Consider the following 18117-nt stretch of genomic DNA (forward strand, 5'->3'; position numbering starts at 1 on the left):
AGCCATCTATCCGGGCAAGGAACAGCGTGGTCTTTATCGTTCGTGACCTTATTGAGGAAAAGGCTGGAGGAAAACGGGAGAACATCTATAGTATTAATGAGTTCCCTAATCAAGGTAACTACGACGTTACTTTTATGTCGGAGCATTATTGCCTGAACATCTATGAGTGGTTTCGGAATCATGCCGGAGATCCCTGTTTGAAGGGAGTCAAATGTGAACCACTGTTTGGTCTTCAGGAAAGGCAGGTGACTATCACTGTTTATAACCCCTTTACTGAACCTGCATTGTTGGAGAGCTTCCTCTCACAGTACTGTGACTTTGTTTCAAAGGGAGAGAAGCAAGTTAACTGTTTAGGAATCTTTAATTGTCGATACAAGTATCGTGTAAGGTTCAGAAGAGATCCTGGCAGTGTGGGTGGGTTCAGACACCCTCCGGCAAACTTCTCTGTGGCAGGGCATAGGGGTTTCCTCACGTACCCTGGGCAGCCTCTGTTTTGCAGGAGATGTTTCTCTTTTGGACATGTCCAGGCAGACTGCCAGAAGGGGCAGTGTTGCCGAAACTGCAAGAAGGAGGGGCATATGGCTGGTGATTGCCCGATGGCTAAGACCTGTGACGTGTGTGGTAGTAGTGACCACATGTATAAGGATTGTCCGCGGAGGGCGCCTAGACGCTCAGAGAGTGAATGGAGAGAGGAGGAGGAGAGAAGGAGGAGGTTGGCGATTATCAGAAAGGAATCTGAAAGAATGGAGAGGAAAGGAGGGAGAGGGAGAGGGAAAGACGCTCTGTGACTCCAGATGACATTGTGCTAGCACCCCGTGGTGCTATGAGTGATGCACAGAAGGAAGATAAGGAGTTTTGGTTGGCAGCAAAAAAAGTAGCGAAGGGGTTTAATAAGGAAGAAGATCAGGAAGAAGATGAGGAAGAAGATGATGACTCTACTGTGCCTGAAATGTTTTCTCTTGAGGAAGCATTGGATGCAACGGAGGAAGACGTGCGCATTTCTGAAGCTGAGAGCCCTGTGCACCCCTCAGATCCTCAGAATATTGGAGGGCTTTCTTCAGATGAGGACAGGGGTGGGAATAAGTGTCAGAGGGAGGAGGATGGGGAAAGTGATGAGGCATGCAGTAGTATGCCTAAGAGGAAAATTGGGCAGCTAAAAAAAAAATGGAGTGAGCACGAAGCTGTTAGTGGTTCAGAGACTTGCTGTTCAGTCCGAATGGCAGAGGAGGACAATGGTGATACTGGGTAAAATGAAAGCTCAGTGGATCTGTTGGTTATTTTTCTCTCCTTTCTGTGAGTCTTGACCTTTGTCAAGGGCTTTTTGTGTAATGTGTGTAGTTTTGTGCTAATTTTTGCATTGTGTTTTTGCAGTATGGGTTTTTCTATAGTTTCTCAAAATGTGAGAGTTTTTAAGAAAGCGAGGAGGAGAGTAGCAATTTTGGATTTTTTAGCTATGCAGAGTGCATCTATTTTTTGTTTGTAAGTATGTGGGATTGTGGATGGTGTGAAAGGGGATGAGTGGTCTTATGGTGCGTCTGTGTGGTCTGGTAGTGCAAATAATAGAAATGATGGTGTGGGTATTTTAGTTAAGGGGCAGGAGGTGGTTTTGAATAATTATTTGGTGGTGGAGGTGGGGAGGTGTATCTTAGCAAATTTTTAACATAAAAATGCTAAGTTTTGTGTTATCAATATTTATGCGCCAGTAGAAAAAAATTAGCGCAAGTTATTATTTGAAAAAGTGAAGCTTTTTGTTCCAGGAAGAGTGCCTCTGGTGATTGTGGGTGATATGAATTGTGATGTGGGGGGAGTGAATGTGGATGTGTCTGGAAAAGTTTTGCTGGAGTTAGTTACTGACTTTGATTTGAGTGATATGCAGCGTGTGTGTAAGGTTAACCCTTTGTTAGATACCTTTTTTTCTGATAGTGGAAGAGCACAGTCCAGGTTGGATTATTGTTTTATTTCTAAAAATATTATTCCTGTTGGATATAAGCAGGATAGGGTCATTTTTTCGGACCATGTTTGTGTGTTGTGCGAGTAAGGCTACTTTCACACTAGCGTTAACTGCAATCCGTCCCAAAAACGTCTTTTTCCCGAAAAAACGGATGCGTCAAAAAACTGCAAAACGTATGCAACGAATACAGCATTTCGACGGATCCGTCGCAAAACCGTCGCAAATCCGATAAACGGTTCCGTTGAAATGCTGGATGCGTTGCATACGTTGCATACGTTTTTTCCATCCGTTGCATACGTTTTTACGACGGATCCGTTTTTAAAATGGGAGGCACCAAAATTTGATTGGCTACTGGAAACTAGGGAAATCTATATACTGACTGTATTTACAGCACATCTTTGAGGGTTTTAGTTTAGTGGCAATGATGGATGGTGTAATTGGGAGGATTTCGAGTTTGGTTACTGAAGTTATATTTGAGACGAATCGCCTGGATATCATAGTGCGGGAGAATGAGGCGGCAGCAGAAAGACGGAAGATGCAACGGAGAAGGCGACGATTCTGGATACATCCAATCAATGAGCTGCGGATGACCAGGGGTGTCCAGTCCACTCTCTATCTGGAGTTGCGGTGCAACCCCCAAAAATTCTTTAGTTATGTACGGATGAGGATGGAACATTTCGATTATTTGGTTGGAAAAATAGAGGATGTCATCCAAAGGCAGGACACAAGGATGAGGCTTGCCATCACACCGGCGGAGCGGCTCATGGTGACACTGCGGTAAGCATTTTTTCTTTATGTCATTGCTCATATTGAATGTGAGTACATGCTGCAGAGAATACTGCGCTGACACATTGCGCCGCATTTACTGTAGCATGTCATTTGTTGGTTTATGTGAGGCCATTCCACTTGTTTTTTTTTCTTGTGTCATTGGTCATATTGAATGTTATTACATGCTGCAGAGAATACTGCGCTGACACATTGCGCCGCATTTACTGTAGCATGTAATTTGTTGGTTTATTTGAGGCCATTCCACTTGTTTTTCTTGGTTGATGGTCTGTGCAATTTTTTTTTACATTTTTTTTTATTTTTCCCTGCAGCTTCCTAGCTACGGGTGAGTCTTTGACTTCACTCCATTTCCAATTCCGGCTGGGGATTTCCACTATTGGCGGAATTGTGAAGGACACATGTCGTGCGATTTGGGACACTTTACAGCTGGAGTATATCCCACAACCAACAATGGAAATCTGGATGAGAAGTTCCGAACAATTTGAGCGAATGTGTAATTTTCCAAATTGTGTTGGTGCTGTGGACGGCAAACACATTAGGATTGCAAAACCGGCAGGAACAGGATCAGAGTACTATAACTATAAAAAATACTTCTCAATTGTACTCATGGCTATTGCTGACGCCAACTGCCGATTCCTTGCTGTGGATATAGGAGCGTATGGCCGGTCCAACGACTCCCAAGTGTTTAAAAACTCTCCGATGGGTCGCTGCCTGTATGGAGATACATACAATTTCCCGCCAGCAAGACCGCTCCCAGGAACCAGTGAACCAGCCATGCCATATGTGTGTGTAGGTGATGAAGCCTTTCAACTGTCGCCGCACCTACTGAAACCATACAGCAGCCGTGAATTACACCGCACCAAGCGGGTATTTAATTACCGTCTTACCAGAGCAAGAAGAGTGGTAGAGTGCTCTTTCGGTATTTTGACAGCAAAGTGGAGAGTTCTGCTGACGGCAATAAAACTGGATACAAAAACTGTAGACGATGTTGTCAAGGCATGTGTGGTGCTCCATAATTTTGTTATTTCAAAGGAGCCCGTTACCTTGGATGACGAACAATTGGAGACATCCTTGTGGGATTACCGAAGTGCCTCTGTTCGCTCCACCGGTTCTGTTACTAGGATGAGGGAACAGTTTGCTGAATATTTTTTGTCACCTGTTGGGCGGATTCCATGGCAAGACATAATTGTGTGACTTTTTTTTTCTTTTTTTTCTTTTTTTTTTCCAAAATTTTTTGGTAGCAACTGCCACAAAAAAACAAAAAAAAAAAACAAAAAAAGAGTGTGTGTGGTTTGCTTGCTAATATAATATAAAACCATTTTGTTAAACCTTGAAAACGTCTGGTGTTTCTTTTCACTTAACCTTTCATATTTACCTTAATTAATGAACACACACACACACAGTAGATTGTAAACCAGAATTATGTTTATTTCAAAAAATATATTTTTTGTGGGTAATTTTCCCACACAATTTTTTTTTTGGTAATTTAAAGAACCTTTCTTTTTTTGGCAAAAAAAAACTATGTACAAGTACATTCCAGGTTCACAGGTCCTGGTATTGTTGGGTGGAGTAACTATGGGAGGAGGGGCTGGAAGGTTGGACCACGTCGGTAGGTGGGATTGGGGAAACCCTACCTGTTGCGTCTGTAGTGGAAGGGGGGGGGAAAACAGGAGGCTGACCAGAGGGGTGTTGTGTTGGGGTAGGTGGAAAACTTACTGGGGAAGGAAAGCTGGGCAAAGATGAAGAAAACACGGGTGAATACATTTGGGTTGTGGGCCGGGTTGGGTATTGGTAGTGATGTTGATATTGAGAGTGATGTGGATATTGGGACTGGCGGTGATATTGTGGGGCATGGTGTTGAAATTGGGACTGGGATGTGTGGGGAGGTGTGGGGGTAGATTGGGGTTCGTTAATTACCTTCAGCAGAGCGTTATGGCAGCTATTCATTACCCGCATCTGCTGATCAAAAGAAAGCTTTTCCATGCTCCTGAGCATGGACTGAAAAAAAAGATTGGCTGGAGCTTGACTTACATCTAAATGCAGTCTATCCAAGCGACTGCTGATTTCATGTTGGTTTTCACTCATGCGTGATTGCATCATGCTGAAACCAGCAGTCACTTGTTCTCCCAAAATTTTAAATGAATTTTGGAAGCCTGCATTTAGATGCAAGAACTCAGGAGCATAGCTCCTTTCCTGACCCCTCTGACGCTGCCGCCATGAACCTACCGGTGGTGTAGAGGTGGCAGGGTCAGAGGGGTGGGGTAAAGGGAACGCTATCTGTTGACCATCAGATGCGAGTAAGGAAGGCTGCACTCCACTGGTAGAGGCGGATGAAGTGGAGGGGACAGAGGGGTGAGAGGTGTGGGGCCTACCGACGTGGTCCCCGGTGGCGGACTCAGGAGGGATCGCTTCAGAGGGTGCAGAGGTAGATGCAGGCGCACGGTGGCTGGAGTAGGTGCTGTGAAAGAAAAAAAAATAAGTTAATATATTGATATGAAAAAGGCCGGACTGAAACAAAAGTTTTGTGATTAGACAGGTTCTTACTGTGATGTTGAATACTTACACTCTACTCAGCATGGTTTCCCTCAGGAAGGAGAGGTTCGGGCCATATCTGTACCTCCTCTTCTTCCTTGCTGCTGAGCCACTCGGGGCCTGCATCTCCTCGTTAAACTCCCTCTTAAAGCGATCCCTCAATGACCGCCACCGCTTCCTAACCTTGGTACCTGTGAAGACAGGAATGAAGAAAAAAAAAAAAATATTCGTAAATGCAAGACATTACATTCAGCTCAAAACATCACTGAAAAGTGAATACTTACATAGTTTGCTCTGCTGCTGTGGAAGAAGGTCCTCCCACCTCGCAAAGATGTTCCGGCATACTTCCAACCAGAGCCGACGGGTGACACTGGTATCAGCATGCCTGCGGTCAGCCATGTTCCACAGTGGCTCCCGTTCACGAACCTCCTCGATGAGGGCTTCAATATCGATATCTGAATCGTATTCGGGAGCACACTGTGAAGCCTGTTAGAACAAAAAAAAAAGAAAGAATTAAAAATTAGTAGACTGAAAGCAAAAAATTAACAATTGAAGCCCCACAAAAAACCGACTCACTGATGGCCGACCGCGGCGTCGAGTCCGCCGACTCTGGGAGCGCCTGGGAGAACCTTCATGCTGTGCTGGACGTTCAGCAGCACCAGCAGCAGCAGCAGCAGCAGCAGGAGACTGAAATAAAGGATAAAAAAATTAGCTTTAATGTATGTATATGTTTTCTGTGTTACGTTATATATGAAATTCTGTTTTGTGTACGGTGCAGTGTGATGTGTGAAGCAAGTGTTTCACCACTACTTACACTTGGTTCCTCCTCCACTTCGATGTCTCCACCCGTCTCGGTCCCTTCCGACAGCTCCTCATCGGATTCTGATTCCTGTTTAAACATAATAAATGCATGTAGTGACTCAAAATGATGTAAATTTTAAAAAAAAACCAAAAAAATTTTTTTTACTTACCGATACCTGCTGTTGCTGTGGAGGAGGGCTGCCGGAAGAGGACATTGTGTGGCTGTGGTCCAGGTGGCTGTGGTCCTGGTAGGTCTGTAAGTTAAAAGACACTTGCAATCTGCTCTACACATTGAAGTAGCAGATTTGGAGTCTTCAAAACTTACTTTTCAGGTTTTCTGGATGTGGGCCAGGTGGCTGTGGTCCAGGTGGCTGTGGTCCTGGTAGGTCTGTAAGTTAAAAGACACTTGCAATCTGCTCTACACATTGAAGTAGCAGATTTGGGGTCTTCAAAACTTACTTTTCAGATTTTCTGGATGTGGGCCAGGTGGCTGTGGTCCAGGTGGCTGTGGTCCAGGTGGCTGTGGTCAAGGTGGCTGTGGTCAAGGTGGCTGTGGTCCAGGTGGCTGTGGTCCAGGTGGCTGTGGTCAAGGTGGCTGTGGTCCAGGTGGCTGTGGTCCAGGTGGCTGTGGTCCAGGTGGCTGTGGTCCTGGTAGGTCTGTAAGTTAAAAGACACTTGCAATCTGCTCTACACATTGAAGTAGCAGATTTGGGGTCTTCAAAACTTACTTTTCAGATTTTCTGGATGTGGGCCAGGTGGCTGTGGTCCAGGTGGCTTATGCCGGTCAGTGTGGTCCCTACTCTATCTGCAATATAATAAGTATAATGGATTGAAAGTTAGACCAAAGCAGAAATAGGTAATGTTTACCACTAAACACCATGTTAAAATGAGAAAAATATGTGAACACCCAAACCCAAAAACTGGTGCACGTTATACCATTCTTTTCCATGTCCCAAAAACAAAAAAAGGTAAACTGTGAGACACCTTTAAAAATATTTTTATGTTTTAAAAAAAAAACAATTACCTCCCCGAAATAAAATTTCAAAGGATAACCTTTATTAAAAAATGACCACTCAAACAACTCTGTATTGCATGTGTAACCATTGGTACATACACCTGATTTAAATTTACCTTTAAGAAATTATACTACGGACAATTTTTTAAGAAACATTTTATTAATATATAATTTTTTTCTTTTTTTTTTTTTTTAAATCACAATGGAGCAGAAATGCTCTTTATTTTAAAATACAAGTACATCGAATGGGAATGGTTAAGTAAATTTAAAAAAAAAAAATATAACCTCAAGCTGCAGACCATTAGACTTTGCAATAATACATCCATTTTAATAAACAAAAAAAAAAAAAAGGTGCACAAAACACTATACTAAAGGTACTGTCACACTAGACGATATCGCTAGCGATCTGTGACGTTGCAGCGTCCTCACTAGCGATATCGTCCAGTGTGACACGCAGCAGCGATCAGGCCCCTGCTGTGATGTCGCTGGTCGGGGAATAAAGTCCAGAACTTTATTTGGTCGCTGGACTCCCCGCAGACATCGCTGAATCGGCGTGTGTGACACCGATTCAGCGATGTCTTTGCTGGTAACCAGGGTAAACATCGGGTAACTAAGCGCAGGGCCGCGCTTAGTAACCCGATGTTTACCCTGGTTACCAGCGTAAAAAAACAAACAGTACATACTTACATTCAGCTGTCTGTCCCTTGCCGTCTGGTTCCTGCACTGACTGCTGGCCGGAAAGTGAAAGTGAAAGCACAGCACAGCGGTGAGTCACACAGCGATGACTCACCGCTGTGGCTGTGCTCTGCTTTCACTTTACGGCCAGCATTCAGTGCAGTAACCAGACGGCAGGGGACAGACAGCTGAATGTAAGTATGTACTGTTTGTTTTTTTACGCTGGTAACCAGGGTAAACATCGGGTTACTAAGCGCGGCCCTGCGCTTAGTTACCCGATGTTTACCCTGGTTTACCGGGGACCTCTGGATCGTTGGTCGCTGGAGAGCGGTCTTTGTGACAGCTCTCCAGCGACCAAACAGCGACGCTGCAGCGATCCGGATCGTTGTCGGTATCGCTGCAGCGTCGCTAAGTGTGACGGTACCTTAAAGGTACCGTCACAATGAACGATATCGCTAGCAAACCGTGACGTTGCAGCGTCCTGGTTAGCGATATCGTTCAGTTTGACACACAGCGGCGATCAGAATCCTGCTGTGATGTCATTGGTCGCTGCAGAAAGTCCAGAACTTTATTTCGTTGCTGGACTTTATGTAGACATCGCTGAATCGCCGTGTGTGACGCAAATTAAGCGATTTGTTCACTGGTAACTAGGGTAAACATCAGGTTACTAAGCGCGGCTCTGCACTTATTAACCCGATGTTTACCCTGGTTAACAGTGTAAAAGTAAGAAAAAACACAAACACTTCATACTTATGTTCCGCTGTCTGTCCCTCGGCGTTCTGCTTCTCTGCCCTGTATAAGCACAGCGGCCGGAAAGCAGAGTGGTGACGTCACCGCTCTGCTCTGCTTTACGGCTGGCTGGCGCTCACAATGCAGAGAAGCACAGCACGGGGACAGACAGCGGATATTTTTTTTTTTACCTTTTTTTTTTTTTACTTTTACACTGGTAACCATGGTAAACATCGGGTTACTAAGCGCGGCTATGCACTTAGTAACCCCATGTTTACCCTGGTTACTGGCATCGTTGGTTGCTGGAGAGCTGTCTGTGTAACAGCTCTCCAGCGACCAAACAGCGACGCTGCAGTGATCCGGATTATTGTCGGTATTGCTGCAGCGTCACTCAGTGTGACGGTACCTTAATTAGTAAATACATCAAAAATCAATATTAACCAATATGGCATTGACAAATGCACATGCAACCAACAAGACGCACACAAACATACCTGCAAGCCGAGTCATAACGCAAGCATAACACATGAACAGTCGCAATATTGACGAAGGCATAATAAGGTGCAGGCACGTGAACACATACATACAAAAGCACACAGCAGTACAAAAATAAACACACACACCCACACACACACACACACACGGCCATCAGTCCTCCGGCTGGAGCTTGATATCTTCACAGTGGCAGGCCTCACGGTGGATCTGGACTGTAGCATGGCAATGGCTGTTGCAGGATGACGGCAGGCCTCAGGTTGGATTCAGGTTTTATAAGCTCTTGCTATAGTCAGTACGTCATACACAAATGCGCACACACACACACACACAAATGGCAATATACTCACACTGTTGTAGTGTGTCTGGTCCTTGCTGCCAGGCTGGGCTCTTGGTGTCCGGCTGGGCTCTTGGTGTCCGGCAGGGCTCTTGGGGTCCAGGCTGGGCTCTTGGGGTCCGGCTGGGCTCTTGGTGTCCGGCAGGGCTCTTGGGGTCCAGGCTGGGCTCTTGGGGTCCGGCTGGGCTCTTGGTGTCCAGGCTGTGCTCTTGGTGTCCGGCAGGGCTCTTGGTGTCCGGCAGGGCTCTTAGGGTCCAGGCTGGGCTCTTGGGGTCCGGCTGGGCTCTTGGTGTCCAGGCTGGGCTCTTGGTGTCCGGCTGGCTGGAGGCTTCTTCTTCTCTCTGAGTCTTGCTGGCATATGTGGGGGTTGAAGGCCCAGACCAGGTTTATATAGATTTGGGGATGTCTGGCCATTTAGATAAAAACACCTGTTTCTGAGCATGCTCAGTAGAAAAAAACGTATTGCAGCGCTGCATTGCGTCGTACGACGTGTCTCGACGCATCCGTCGCTCATAGACTTTCATTCTAGCAAAAGACGCATGCCGACGAATGCGCCGAGACACGTTTTATTGGCGGAGACAAAAAACGTTACAATCTTCTTTTTTCCAGACGACGTGTCGCCTCTTTTCGACGCATCCGTCGAAAGACGTATACCGACGAATGCAAATCCGTCGCAATACGTCGCCAATACAAGTCTATGGGGAAAAAACGTATGCAGCAAAATATTTTGCTGCATACGTTTTTTCTGCAAAACGACGCATTTTAACGTATTGCAGTTAACGCTAGTGTGAAAGTAGCCTAAGGCTACTTTCACACTAGCGTTAACTGCAATCCGTCACAATGCGTCGTTTTGCAGAAAAAACGCATCCTGCAAAAGTGCTTGCAGGATGCGTTTTTTCCCCATAGACTTGTATTGACGACACATTTGCGACGGATTGCCACACGTCGCATCCGTCGAGCGACGGATGCGTCATGCTTCTGCGGACCGTCGGGAGTAAAAAACGCTACATGTAACATTTTTTGCTCCTGACGGACCGCTTTTTCCGACCGCGCATGCGCGGCCGGAACTCCGCCCCCACCTCCCCACACCTTACAATGGGGCAGCGGATGCGCCGGAGAAATGCATCCGTTGCCTCCATTGTGCAATCCGCTAAACGCTAGCGTCGGAATCTCTCCCCGACGCATTGCGACAGGGAGATTCCGACGCTAGTGTGAAAGTAGCATTAGATATTAATGTTAGTGGTGTGTTTGGAAAGGGTTTGTGGAAATTAAGTGTGAAATTGTTGGAAAATGAAGCTGTGAGGAAGGAGTATGTAAGAAAGTATGAACAGTGGTGTAAGAGTAAGGAAAATTTTGGGAATGTTTGTGAGTGGTGGGATTGGGTTAAGAGGCAGGCAAAAAATTTTTTTAAAAGTGTGGGGTATGAATTTGCGGCAATTAAGAGGGAAAAGTTTGTTAAGTTGAATGCCCGTTTATGTTTATTGTATAAATTGAGGGAAGGAGGAATGGAGGTGGAGGAGGGGATAAAAAAGGTTAAAAAAGAAATTAAAGAGTTTTTGGAAGAGAAAGGGAAGAGTATTATTTTTAGGGCAAAAATTGATAGAATGGAGCAAGATGAAAGGTGTTCGAGGTTTTTCTTTAAAAAGGTTTTTGGGAAAAAGCAGAGTATGGGTGTTTTGAATGCAGAGGATGGAAGAGAGGTAAGTGGGGAGGATATGTGTGAACATGTGGCTAAGTTTTATGAGGAGCTGTATGCAGTGAAGTGGAGGGATGAGGCTTTGGAGGAGGATGTACTAAGTGTATTAGAAAATAAATTGAGTGAGATGGAGAGAGAGAGAGTGATGGGTGAGGTGACAGGTGATGAGGTATGGAAGGTAATGAATAGCATGGCGTTAAATAAGACTCCAGGAGAGGATGGTCTTCCTATAGAGTTTTATAGGGTGATGTGGCATGTGATTGGTAAGGATTTTGTGGATGTGTGTAAGTATATGTGGTCTAGTATGGAGGTGGCTGAGAGTATGCGTGCAGGGATGGTTGTGTTAATACCTAAAAAAGGAGATTTGAATAGTTTAAAAAATTGGAGACCGATAACGTTGTTGAATTGCGATTATAAGATCTATGCGAAAGTAATGGCGAATAGGATGCGTGACGTGATAGAGAGTGTGATTGGGGATGAACAGTGTTGTGCGGTGCCTGGGAGACGTATACATGAGTGTGTGTGTATGTTGAGAGATTGTTTGTGGGACTGTATGAGTCGGAAGAAGAGTGTATTTGTTTTGAGTTTGGACTTTGAAAAGGCGTATGATCGGTTATCACATAGTTTTTTGTTCCGGGTATTATTGAGAATGGGGTTTCCGCCTGATTTTGTTTGGAGGGTGAGGAGCTTATATAAAGACATTTATAGTTGTGTTTTGATGAATGGTTCTGTGGGTAGAAGAGTGAATGTTTTTTCAGGTGTGCGACAAGGTTGTCCTTTGTCTCCTGTGGTGTTTATTTGTGCGATTGAACCGTTGCTTTGTATGTTGAGGAAAGATAAAGTGATTAGAGGTGTACAAGTGCCAGGAGGTGGGGGGAGGGAATGGAAGGTTAGTGCTTATATGGATGACGTGTGTGTGTTGTGTGATTCAGAGTATTCTGTGAGGCGGGTAAAGTTATTAGCGTCTATTTTTTGTGGTGCGTCAGCATTTAAGGTGAATTGGGAGAAGAGTGAGTGTAAGGTTTTTGGGGGAGTGAATGAGGTGACTGGGTCTATTAAGGTTTTGGGTGTGAAATTTTCAGAGAGTTTGTTTGGGAAAGAAAGTTGGGATGATGCGAAAGGAAAGGTTGAGCGGAAGTAATGTTTTTGGAAGATGAGAAGTCTTTCATTTTTTTTGGAAAAATCTTAGTTATTAAAAGTGTGATTTTGCCTATTTTCTTATATATTGCAGTGGTCTTTCCGCCGGGGTATATGTGTATGAGGGGGTTAAATAGGATTCTGTTTGTGTTTTTGTGGAATTCTAGAATGGAGAGGGCTAGGAGGGAGGTTTTGGTGAAACGTTTAGAAAAAGGTGGGTTGGGTTTTCCAAACCTTGAGGTGTTTTTTGGTGTAAATATTGTGGTTTTTGTGTTGAGGGTGATTAGGATGGATGGCAAGTTTTCTTGTCTGTGTAGGTTTTTGTTTGGGGCGTATTTATTTCGTTTGAGGTGGCGAGAGAGGGATCTGAGGTATCCGGTTGCTTTTGACGTGCCTAGATGGTATGTGTGGGTTTATAAATTTTTGGTGAAGTATGAGTTGTGTGATGTGGATGTTAGGTTGTTGAGTAATAAGAAGGCTGTGTATAGGATGATTGAATGTAGAGAGACAGAGTGTGGAATAAACATGGTTAGAGGGAATGATATAGAAAAAGTATGGAAGAAAGTGCGGTTAGACGGTATGACGAATAGGCAGAGTGAGATTGTGTGGCAGTCTTTGCATGGAGTGTTACCAGTTAGAGAATTTCAGAAGAATCGTGGGTTGGGGACAAATGATATGTGTCGGAGAGGTGGGTGTGGTGGAAGGGAAAGTGTAATACATGTGTTTTGGAATTGTCATTATGCTAGGGAGGTGATTGGAAGAATGGGACCGTTGTGTAAAGAATTGTGTGGTGTGAGCTTGTTATCATTCGAGTTGTTCATGTTTGGCTTGGGAATGTGTGATGGAGTGAAGGAGAGAGTGTTGTGGTTAATAGTTGCATGTATAAAAGAAGTATTATGGGATGTAAGGAATGTGTATGTTTTTAAGAGAAAGGAAATTATAGTAAAGAATAGTCTAAAAGTGATTTTGGGGAAGATGTATGTGTGTTTTCTATGGGATAAAAGGAGAAGGGGGGAGGTGGATGCCGAAGGCATTTGGAAGGTGAAGAAGTGGAGATACCTTGTAAATATGTCTTGATTTGTTTTTTCTGATGTTGTATTAAACTGAAATTTTCCGATTATGATGGGGACTGTTTTGGATTTGACGCAGCTGTTTGGGATTTTTCTTTGGTCTTGGATTTCTGGACCCTGGATTTTCCCATCTGAGGGAAAAAAGAGAAAAAAATGAAACAGCTGTCTGTGGATGGATACCATGCTTGGCATAGGTGGTTTTCCTTTATTGGATGTTTTCCTTTATTGGATGCTGCCCTTCCCTTGGTTGTTCCTTCCCAGGGAAAGGCCTGGCTATTCACTGCCTGCGTTGAGAAACATGTGATGGTGTCTCCGCAGCTCCTCTACATGCATTTGCATATTTCGGGGCAGTGTTCTGGATCACTTCGTTGAGAAACACGTGATGGTGTCTCCGCGGTGTTGGATGTTTTGGTCTCCACGAGGTCAATCATCCGTGCCTTTATAGACTTTCTACTAGGCACTGCTCCTTATAGCCAGTTTCCTACTCCACATTGATGAGGGGCAAAAACCCCGAAACAGCTGTCAGTGGATGGATACCATGCTTGGCATAGGTGGTTTTCCTTTATTGGATGTTTTCCTTTATTGGATGCTGCCCTTCCCTTGGTTGTTCCTTCCCGGGGAAAGGCATGGCTATTCACTGCCTGCGTTGAGAAACACGTGATGGTGTCTCCGCAGCTCCTCTACATCCTCCGTATGTAATCCGTATGGCATCCGTACTGCGAGATTTTCTTGCAGGCTTGCAAAACGGACATACAATGGATCCATGGGCTCAAATAATGGTAAAAACATATATACTGTCTATATATATATATATATATATATATATATGTCAGTGAGACACATATATATATATTAATATTTCATACAGCGCTAGTTAGCAGAAAAGCCGGTAATTCAATTGCTGGCTTTTCCTATCTCCTTCTCAAACCCGACATGATATGAGACATGGTTACATACAGTAAACCATCTCATATCCCTTTTTTTTTTGCATATTCCACACTACTAATGTTAGTAGTGTGTATGTGCAAAATTTGGGCGCTCTAGCTATTAAAGGGTTAAATTGCGGAAAAAATTGGCGTGGGCTCCCGCGCAATTTTCTCCGCCAGAGTGGTAAAGCCAGTGACTGAGGGCAGATATTAATAGCCTGGAGAGGGTCCATGGTTATTGCCCCCCCCCCCGGCTAAAAACATCTGCCCCAGCCACCCCTGAAAAGGCACATCTGGAAGATGCGCCTATTCTGGCACTTGGCCACTCTCTTCCCATTCCCGTGTAGCGGTGGGATATGGGGTAATGAAGGGTTAATGTCACCGTGCTATTGTAAGGTGACATTAAGCCAGATTAATAATGGAGAGGCGTCAATTATGACACCTATCCATTATTAATCCAATAGTGTGAAATGGTTAAAAAAAACACAAACACATTATTACAAGGTATTTTAATGAAATAAGAATAAACAAAAGAGAAAAACAGCTGACCGCACCACCGCTGCAGCTGCCTGCCTCCGCTCCAGGCTAATTAGCCCCAGCTGGCCCCCAGATCTCGGGTGCTTAAGCCAGGAGAAAACAGATATCCCAGATGCACGAAAAAGAAAACGGCAGCACTCACCGATCTTCTTGACAGGTACCTTTATTAGTTAAAGGTCTTCACGGCTCGGGGGTGAATGAACAAAAGAATGTGAAGGCAGAACGACGGCCGTTTCGCGCCGGTCTAGCGCTTCAACGGGTTCCCGCTTCAACGGGTTCAGTGGAAGATCGGACGTGACGTCTGAAGTAGTCTGCACAAACTGTGCTCCTCCCTACAGACTCACTCCGCCCATCCACGGTAGAAACTTAATTAAAAACTATAAAACCAAAATACAACAGTACCTATAGACACCGAACTGCATAACAATAGGCGAAACATAGATATACAGATGCAAGTCTGGCAAACTGAAATGCTAAACAAGTATTGTTAAACTGCAACGGATGACTCGTAACCACGGCTGACCACTATTACGCTGTTACGAAAGCGGAGGTGTGGATGGAACCCGTTGAAGCGCTAGACCGGCGCGAAACGGCCGTCATTCTGCCTTCACATTCTTTTGTTCATTCACCCCCGAGCCGTGAAGACTTTTAACTAATAAAGGTACCTGTCAAGAAGATCGGTGAGTGCTGCCGTTTTCTTTTTCGTGCATTTTAATGAAATAAACACACAGGTTGTTGTAATATTTTATTAGACTCTTAATCCACCTGAAGACCTTCGTTCTGTAAAAAAGGAAAAATAAAAAATCAACAATATCCCATACCTTCCGTCGTTCTGTCTTGTCCCACGTTGTAAATCCATCTGAAAGGGTTAACTAACTTTACAAGCAGAAGCCTGCTAATGCAGCCGCCCCTGCCTGTAAAAACCCGGGGAATGAATGGAATGCAGGGGAATGACCTGTAGTTGCCTCGAGTCGCGGTGATGCGCCCTCTGCAGGATTTCCTCATATGAACTCGAGCCTGGGAACCTTTCTGAATATTTTCCAACGCTCGAGTTCATATGAGGACATCCAGCAGGGGGCGCATCACTGCAACTCAAGGTAACTACAATACATTCCACTTCATTCCATTCATTCACAAATTTTTACAGCCACGAGCACAGCTGCATTAGCAGAGCTCCTGGGTGTAAAATGATTTAACCCCTTCAGATGGATTTTCATCGTGGGACATGACGGAACGACGGAAGGTATGGAATATTGTTGATTTTTTATTTTTCCTTTTTTACAGAACGAGGGTCTTCAGGTGGATTAAGAGTCTAATAAAATATGACAACAACCTGTGTCTTTATTTCATTAAAGGGACTCTGTCACCTGAATTTGGAGGGAACAATCTTCAGCCATAGGGGCGGGGTTTTCAGATGTTTGATTCACCCTTTCCTTACCCGCTGGCTGCATTAGTGCGCATGCGCCGGTGCACTATGTCCCGGAACACAGCTAAATACTTCCGGGACATAGTGCGCCGGCGCATGCGCACTAAGGCTTTTCGGCTTTGCCCACAGTTGGGCAAAGCATACTGTGCGTGCGCAAGGCAAGATTGCCTTGCGCAGGCGTGTACTTCGGAGGACACAGCATGAACTTCAACCCAATATTGCGACCAGCATGCAGCCAGCAGGTAAGGAAAGGGTGAATCAAACACACGAAAACCCCGCCCATATGACCGCAAACCTGTCCTGCCAAAATCAGGTGACAGGTTCCCTTTAAACTGTTGCTTGATGTAGGATACACTTGGAACATCTTTACATTTAACACTTCTACGTAAAACTTTTGGACTTTGTGAGCAACTTTTTATTAAAAAAGTTGCAATTCATAAATCTGGCATAAATCATATTTTTGCATAGGTAACAAAACCCATTTTACAACCACTTTTTAAAACAATCTCTATAGTGACGTAAAATCAATAAAGTCTTTACAAAAAGTCAAATTATTTTTTTTGCAGAAAACAGGCGTGCAACATCATGATTTTTTGCACACGCTCATTAGATGCCTCAATATAAAATATATGGGCGGGAACTGACCGTTGCAGCTGATGCGCATGTGCAGTTTCCTGAAACAAAAGAAAATATGGACCCCTAATTTATCAAAACAGCGATCTTCAAGGTGGTCTTGATGAAGGTGCGGGAGTGCAAGACTCGTGATTCATTGAGAGGCACATGCCTTCTAATGAATCAGAAGCATCTGACGAGTTGTGTGTGCCTCTTTGTTTGCCTTGCTGAACATCTTACTCCAGTCCCAGCTGGAGTAAGAATTGTGGTGTAGAGAAGGCTGCCACTCAAAATGAATTTGGCAAGCGAAAGTCACCACACCCCTCTCCTGCACCCTAGATCCAAGCACTTTGTTGGGTGAAAATGGAGAATGAAAAAAGTCACCAAGAGTTAGTGCAGCCTCGCGTTGCGCCAAAATGTTGCCTATTTTCAAAGCCTTGTATGGCATAAAAAGCTTTGATGTATTAAACCCTATGGGTAAAAAAAAATCCCTAGTGGCCAAAGTGTGAATTGCAACAAAATTTCTATGTTTAATACAGATTGTGATATATAAAAAGAAGAACTGCCAACATTAAGAAAAATACATTCAACACAAAAAAATAATTGTATTAAGAGGTCATTTTCTGCGCATTGCTTCCCTTTAAAACAAAGTTAGGAGGCTTTTCAGGACTTTTTAATAAGTACTTGCCCTGCAGAATCAGCAATATGTACACATATTGATGTAGCGAGTTGGAACTACCTTGATTTTATACCGAAAATACAATCTGATTCAATCAGGTTATCGACTTGTTCGCCATTGAACTAATTAATGAATTCTCGTAATTGAGAGCCGCTCGTGTTTTAATATAAACCATTAGAAAAATATTGCAAACTGTTCTGTCAATAAAAACAACGGCGTATATTGATGGCGAACTCGATGAACAGCGGCATAGCCTAATATACTTGTCCATTCCGCTATCATCGTGATTGGGATTGCTCATTTTATTAGACGTATTTACGGTGTAAGTAAAGATGAATGGACGGTAATGAGATTTTAAACTCGATTGATTGTACTTTGCCGGTGAATTATGCCACAGCCAATTGTATGGGAAAGGAGACAGAAAAAAAATGACTTGGGGTGAAGTATAATGATATCTACAAGACATGAAAGGGGGCGACCTACAGAAGTGTGGAGCACCCAGGGTGTAAGGAATATAGGAGCTCATTCTCATGTTTGCCAGTCTGCGCAGAATTATCTTGCGGAATACCAGGTCAATCTCACAACTGAATTTATTATTTGTACTTATTTTTTCGAAGATTGTATCTTTTTGCTGTTTTAGGATGGTCAGTTTCCCTCTCTGTTTGACCACAGCCTGTGTTGTCTCTATCCAACTACTGATAATGTCTTGTCTTTCT

At 44.1% G+C, this 18117-nt stretch overlaps 2 protein-coding genes across 2 annotated transcripts; one reads left to right on the forward strand and one right to left on the reverse strand.

Moving 5' to 3' along the window:
• The first annotated feature begins 2041 nt into the window (after positions 1-2041).
• On the forward strand, positions 2042-3934 carry LOC138641720 (uncharacterized). The gene is made up of 2 exons (XM_069729342.1): positions 2042-2728; positions 3049-3934. Exons 1-2 carry the CDS (start codon positions 2373-2375, stop codon positions 3929-3931), a joined length of 1239 nt encoding a protein of 412 aa, XP_069585443.1. The 5' UTR covers positions 2042-2372; the 3' UTR covers positions 3932-3934.
• A 211-nt stretch (positions 3935-4145) lies between these two features.
• LOC138641721 (uncharacterized) lies at positions 4146-6554 on the reverse strand. Its single transcript, XM_069729343.1, has 7 exons — positions 6530-6554; positions 6241-6324; positions 6084-6158; positions 5846-5956; positions 5554-5755; positions 5301-5460; positions 4146-5195 (listed from the first exon to the last, which is right to left on the reverse strand). The coding sequence occupies exons 2-7, from the start codon at positions 6283-6285 to the stop codon at positions 4280-4282; spliced, it is 1509 nt and encodes a 502-aa protein (XP_069585444.1). The 5' UTR covers positions 6286-6324; positions 6530-6554; the 3' UTR covers positions 4146-4279.
• Positions 6555-18117: the final 11563 nt, after the last annotated feature.

This window comes from Ranitomeya imitator, chromosome 6 (genome assembly GCF_032444005.1).
Source record: "Ranitomeya imitator isolate aRanImi1 chromosome 6, aRanImi1.pri, whole genome shotgun sequence".
Taxonomy (NCBI): Eukaryota; Metazoa; Chordata; class Amphibia; order Anura; family Dendrobatidae; genus Ranitomeya; species Ranitomeya imitator.

Coding starts and splice junctions, on each gene's coding strand:
- LOC138641721 (XM_069729343.1), bottom strand. CDS start 6,285: ATGTCCTCTTCCGGCAGCCCTCCTCCACAGCAACAGCAGGTATCG. Junction 6,159..6,240: donor CACAGCAACAGCAGGTATCG/GTAAGTAAAAAA, acceptor ATGTTTAAACAG/GAATCAGAATCCGATGAGGA. Junction 5,461..5,553: donor ACAGCAGCAGAGCAAACTAT/GTAAGTATTCAC, acceptor CTGTCTTCACAG/GTACCAAGGTTAGGAAGCGG.
- LOC138641720 (XM_069729342.1), top strand. CDS start 2,373: ATGATGGATGGTGTAATTGGGAGGATTTCGAGTTTGGTTACTGAAGTT. Junction 2,729..3,048: donor CGGCTCATGGTGACACTGCG/GTAAGCATTTTT, acceptor TTTTCCCTGCAG/CTTCCTAGCTACGGGTGAGT.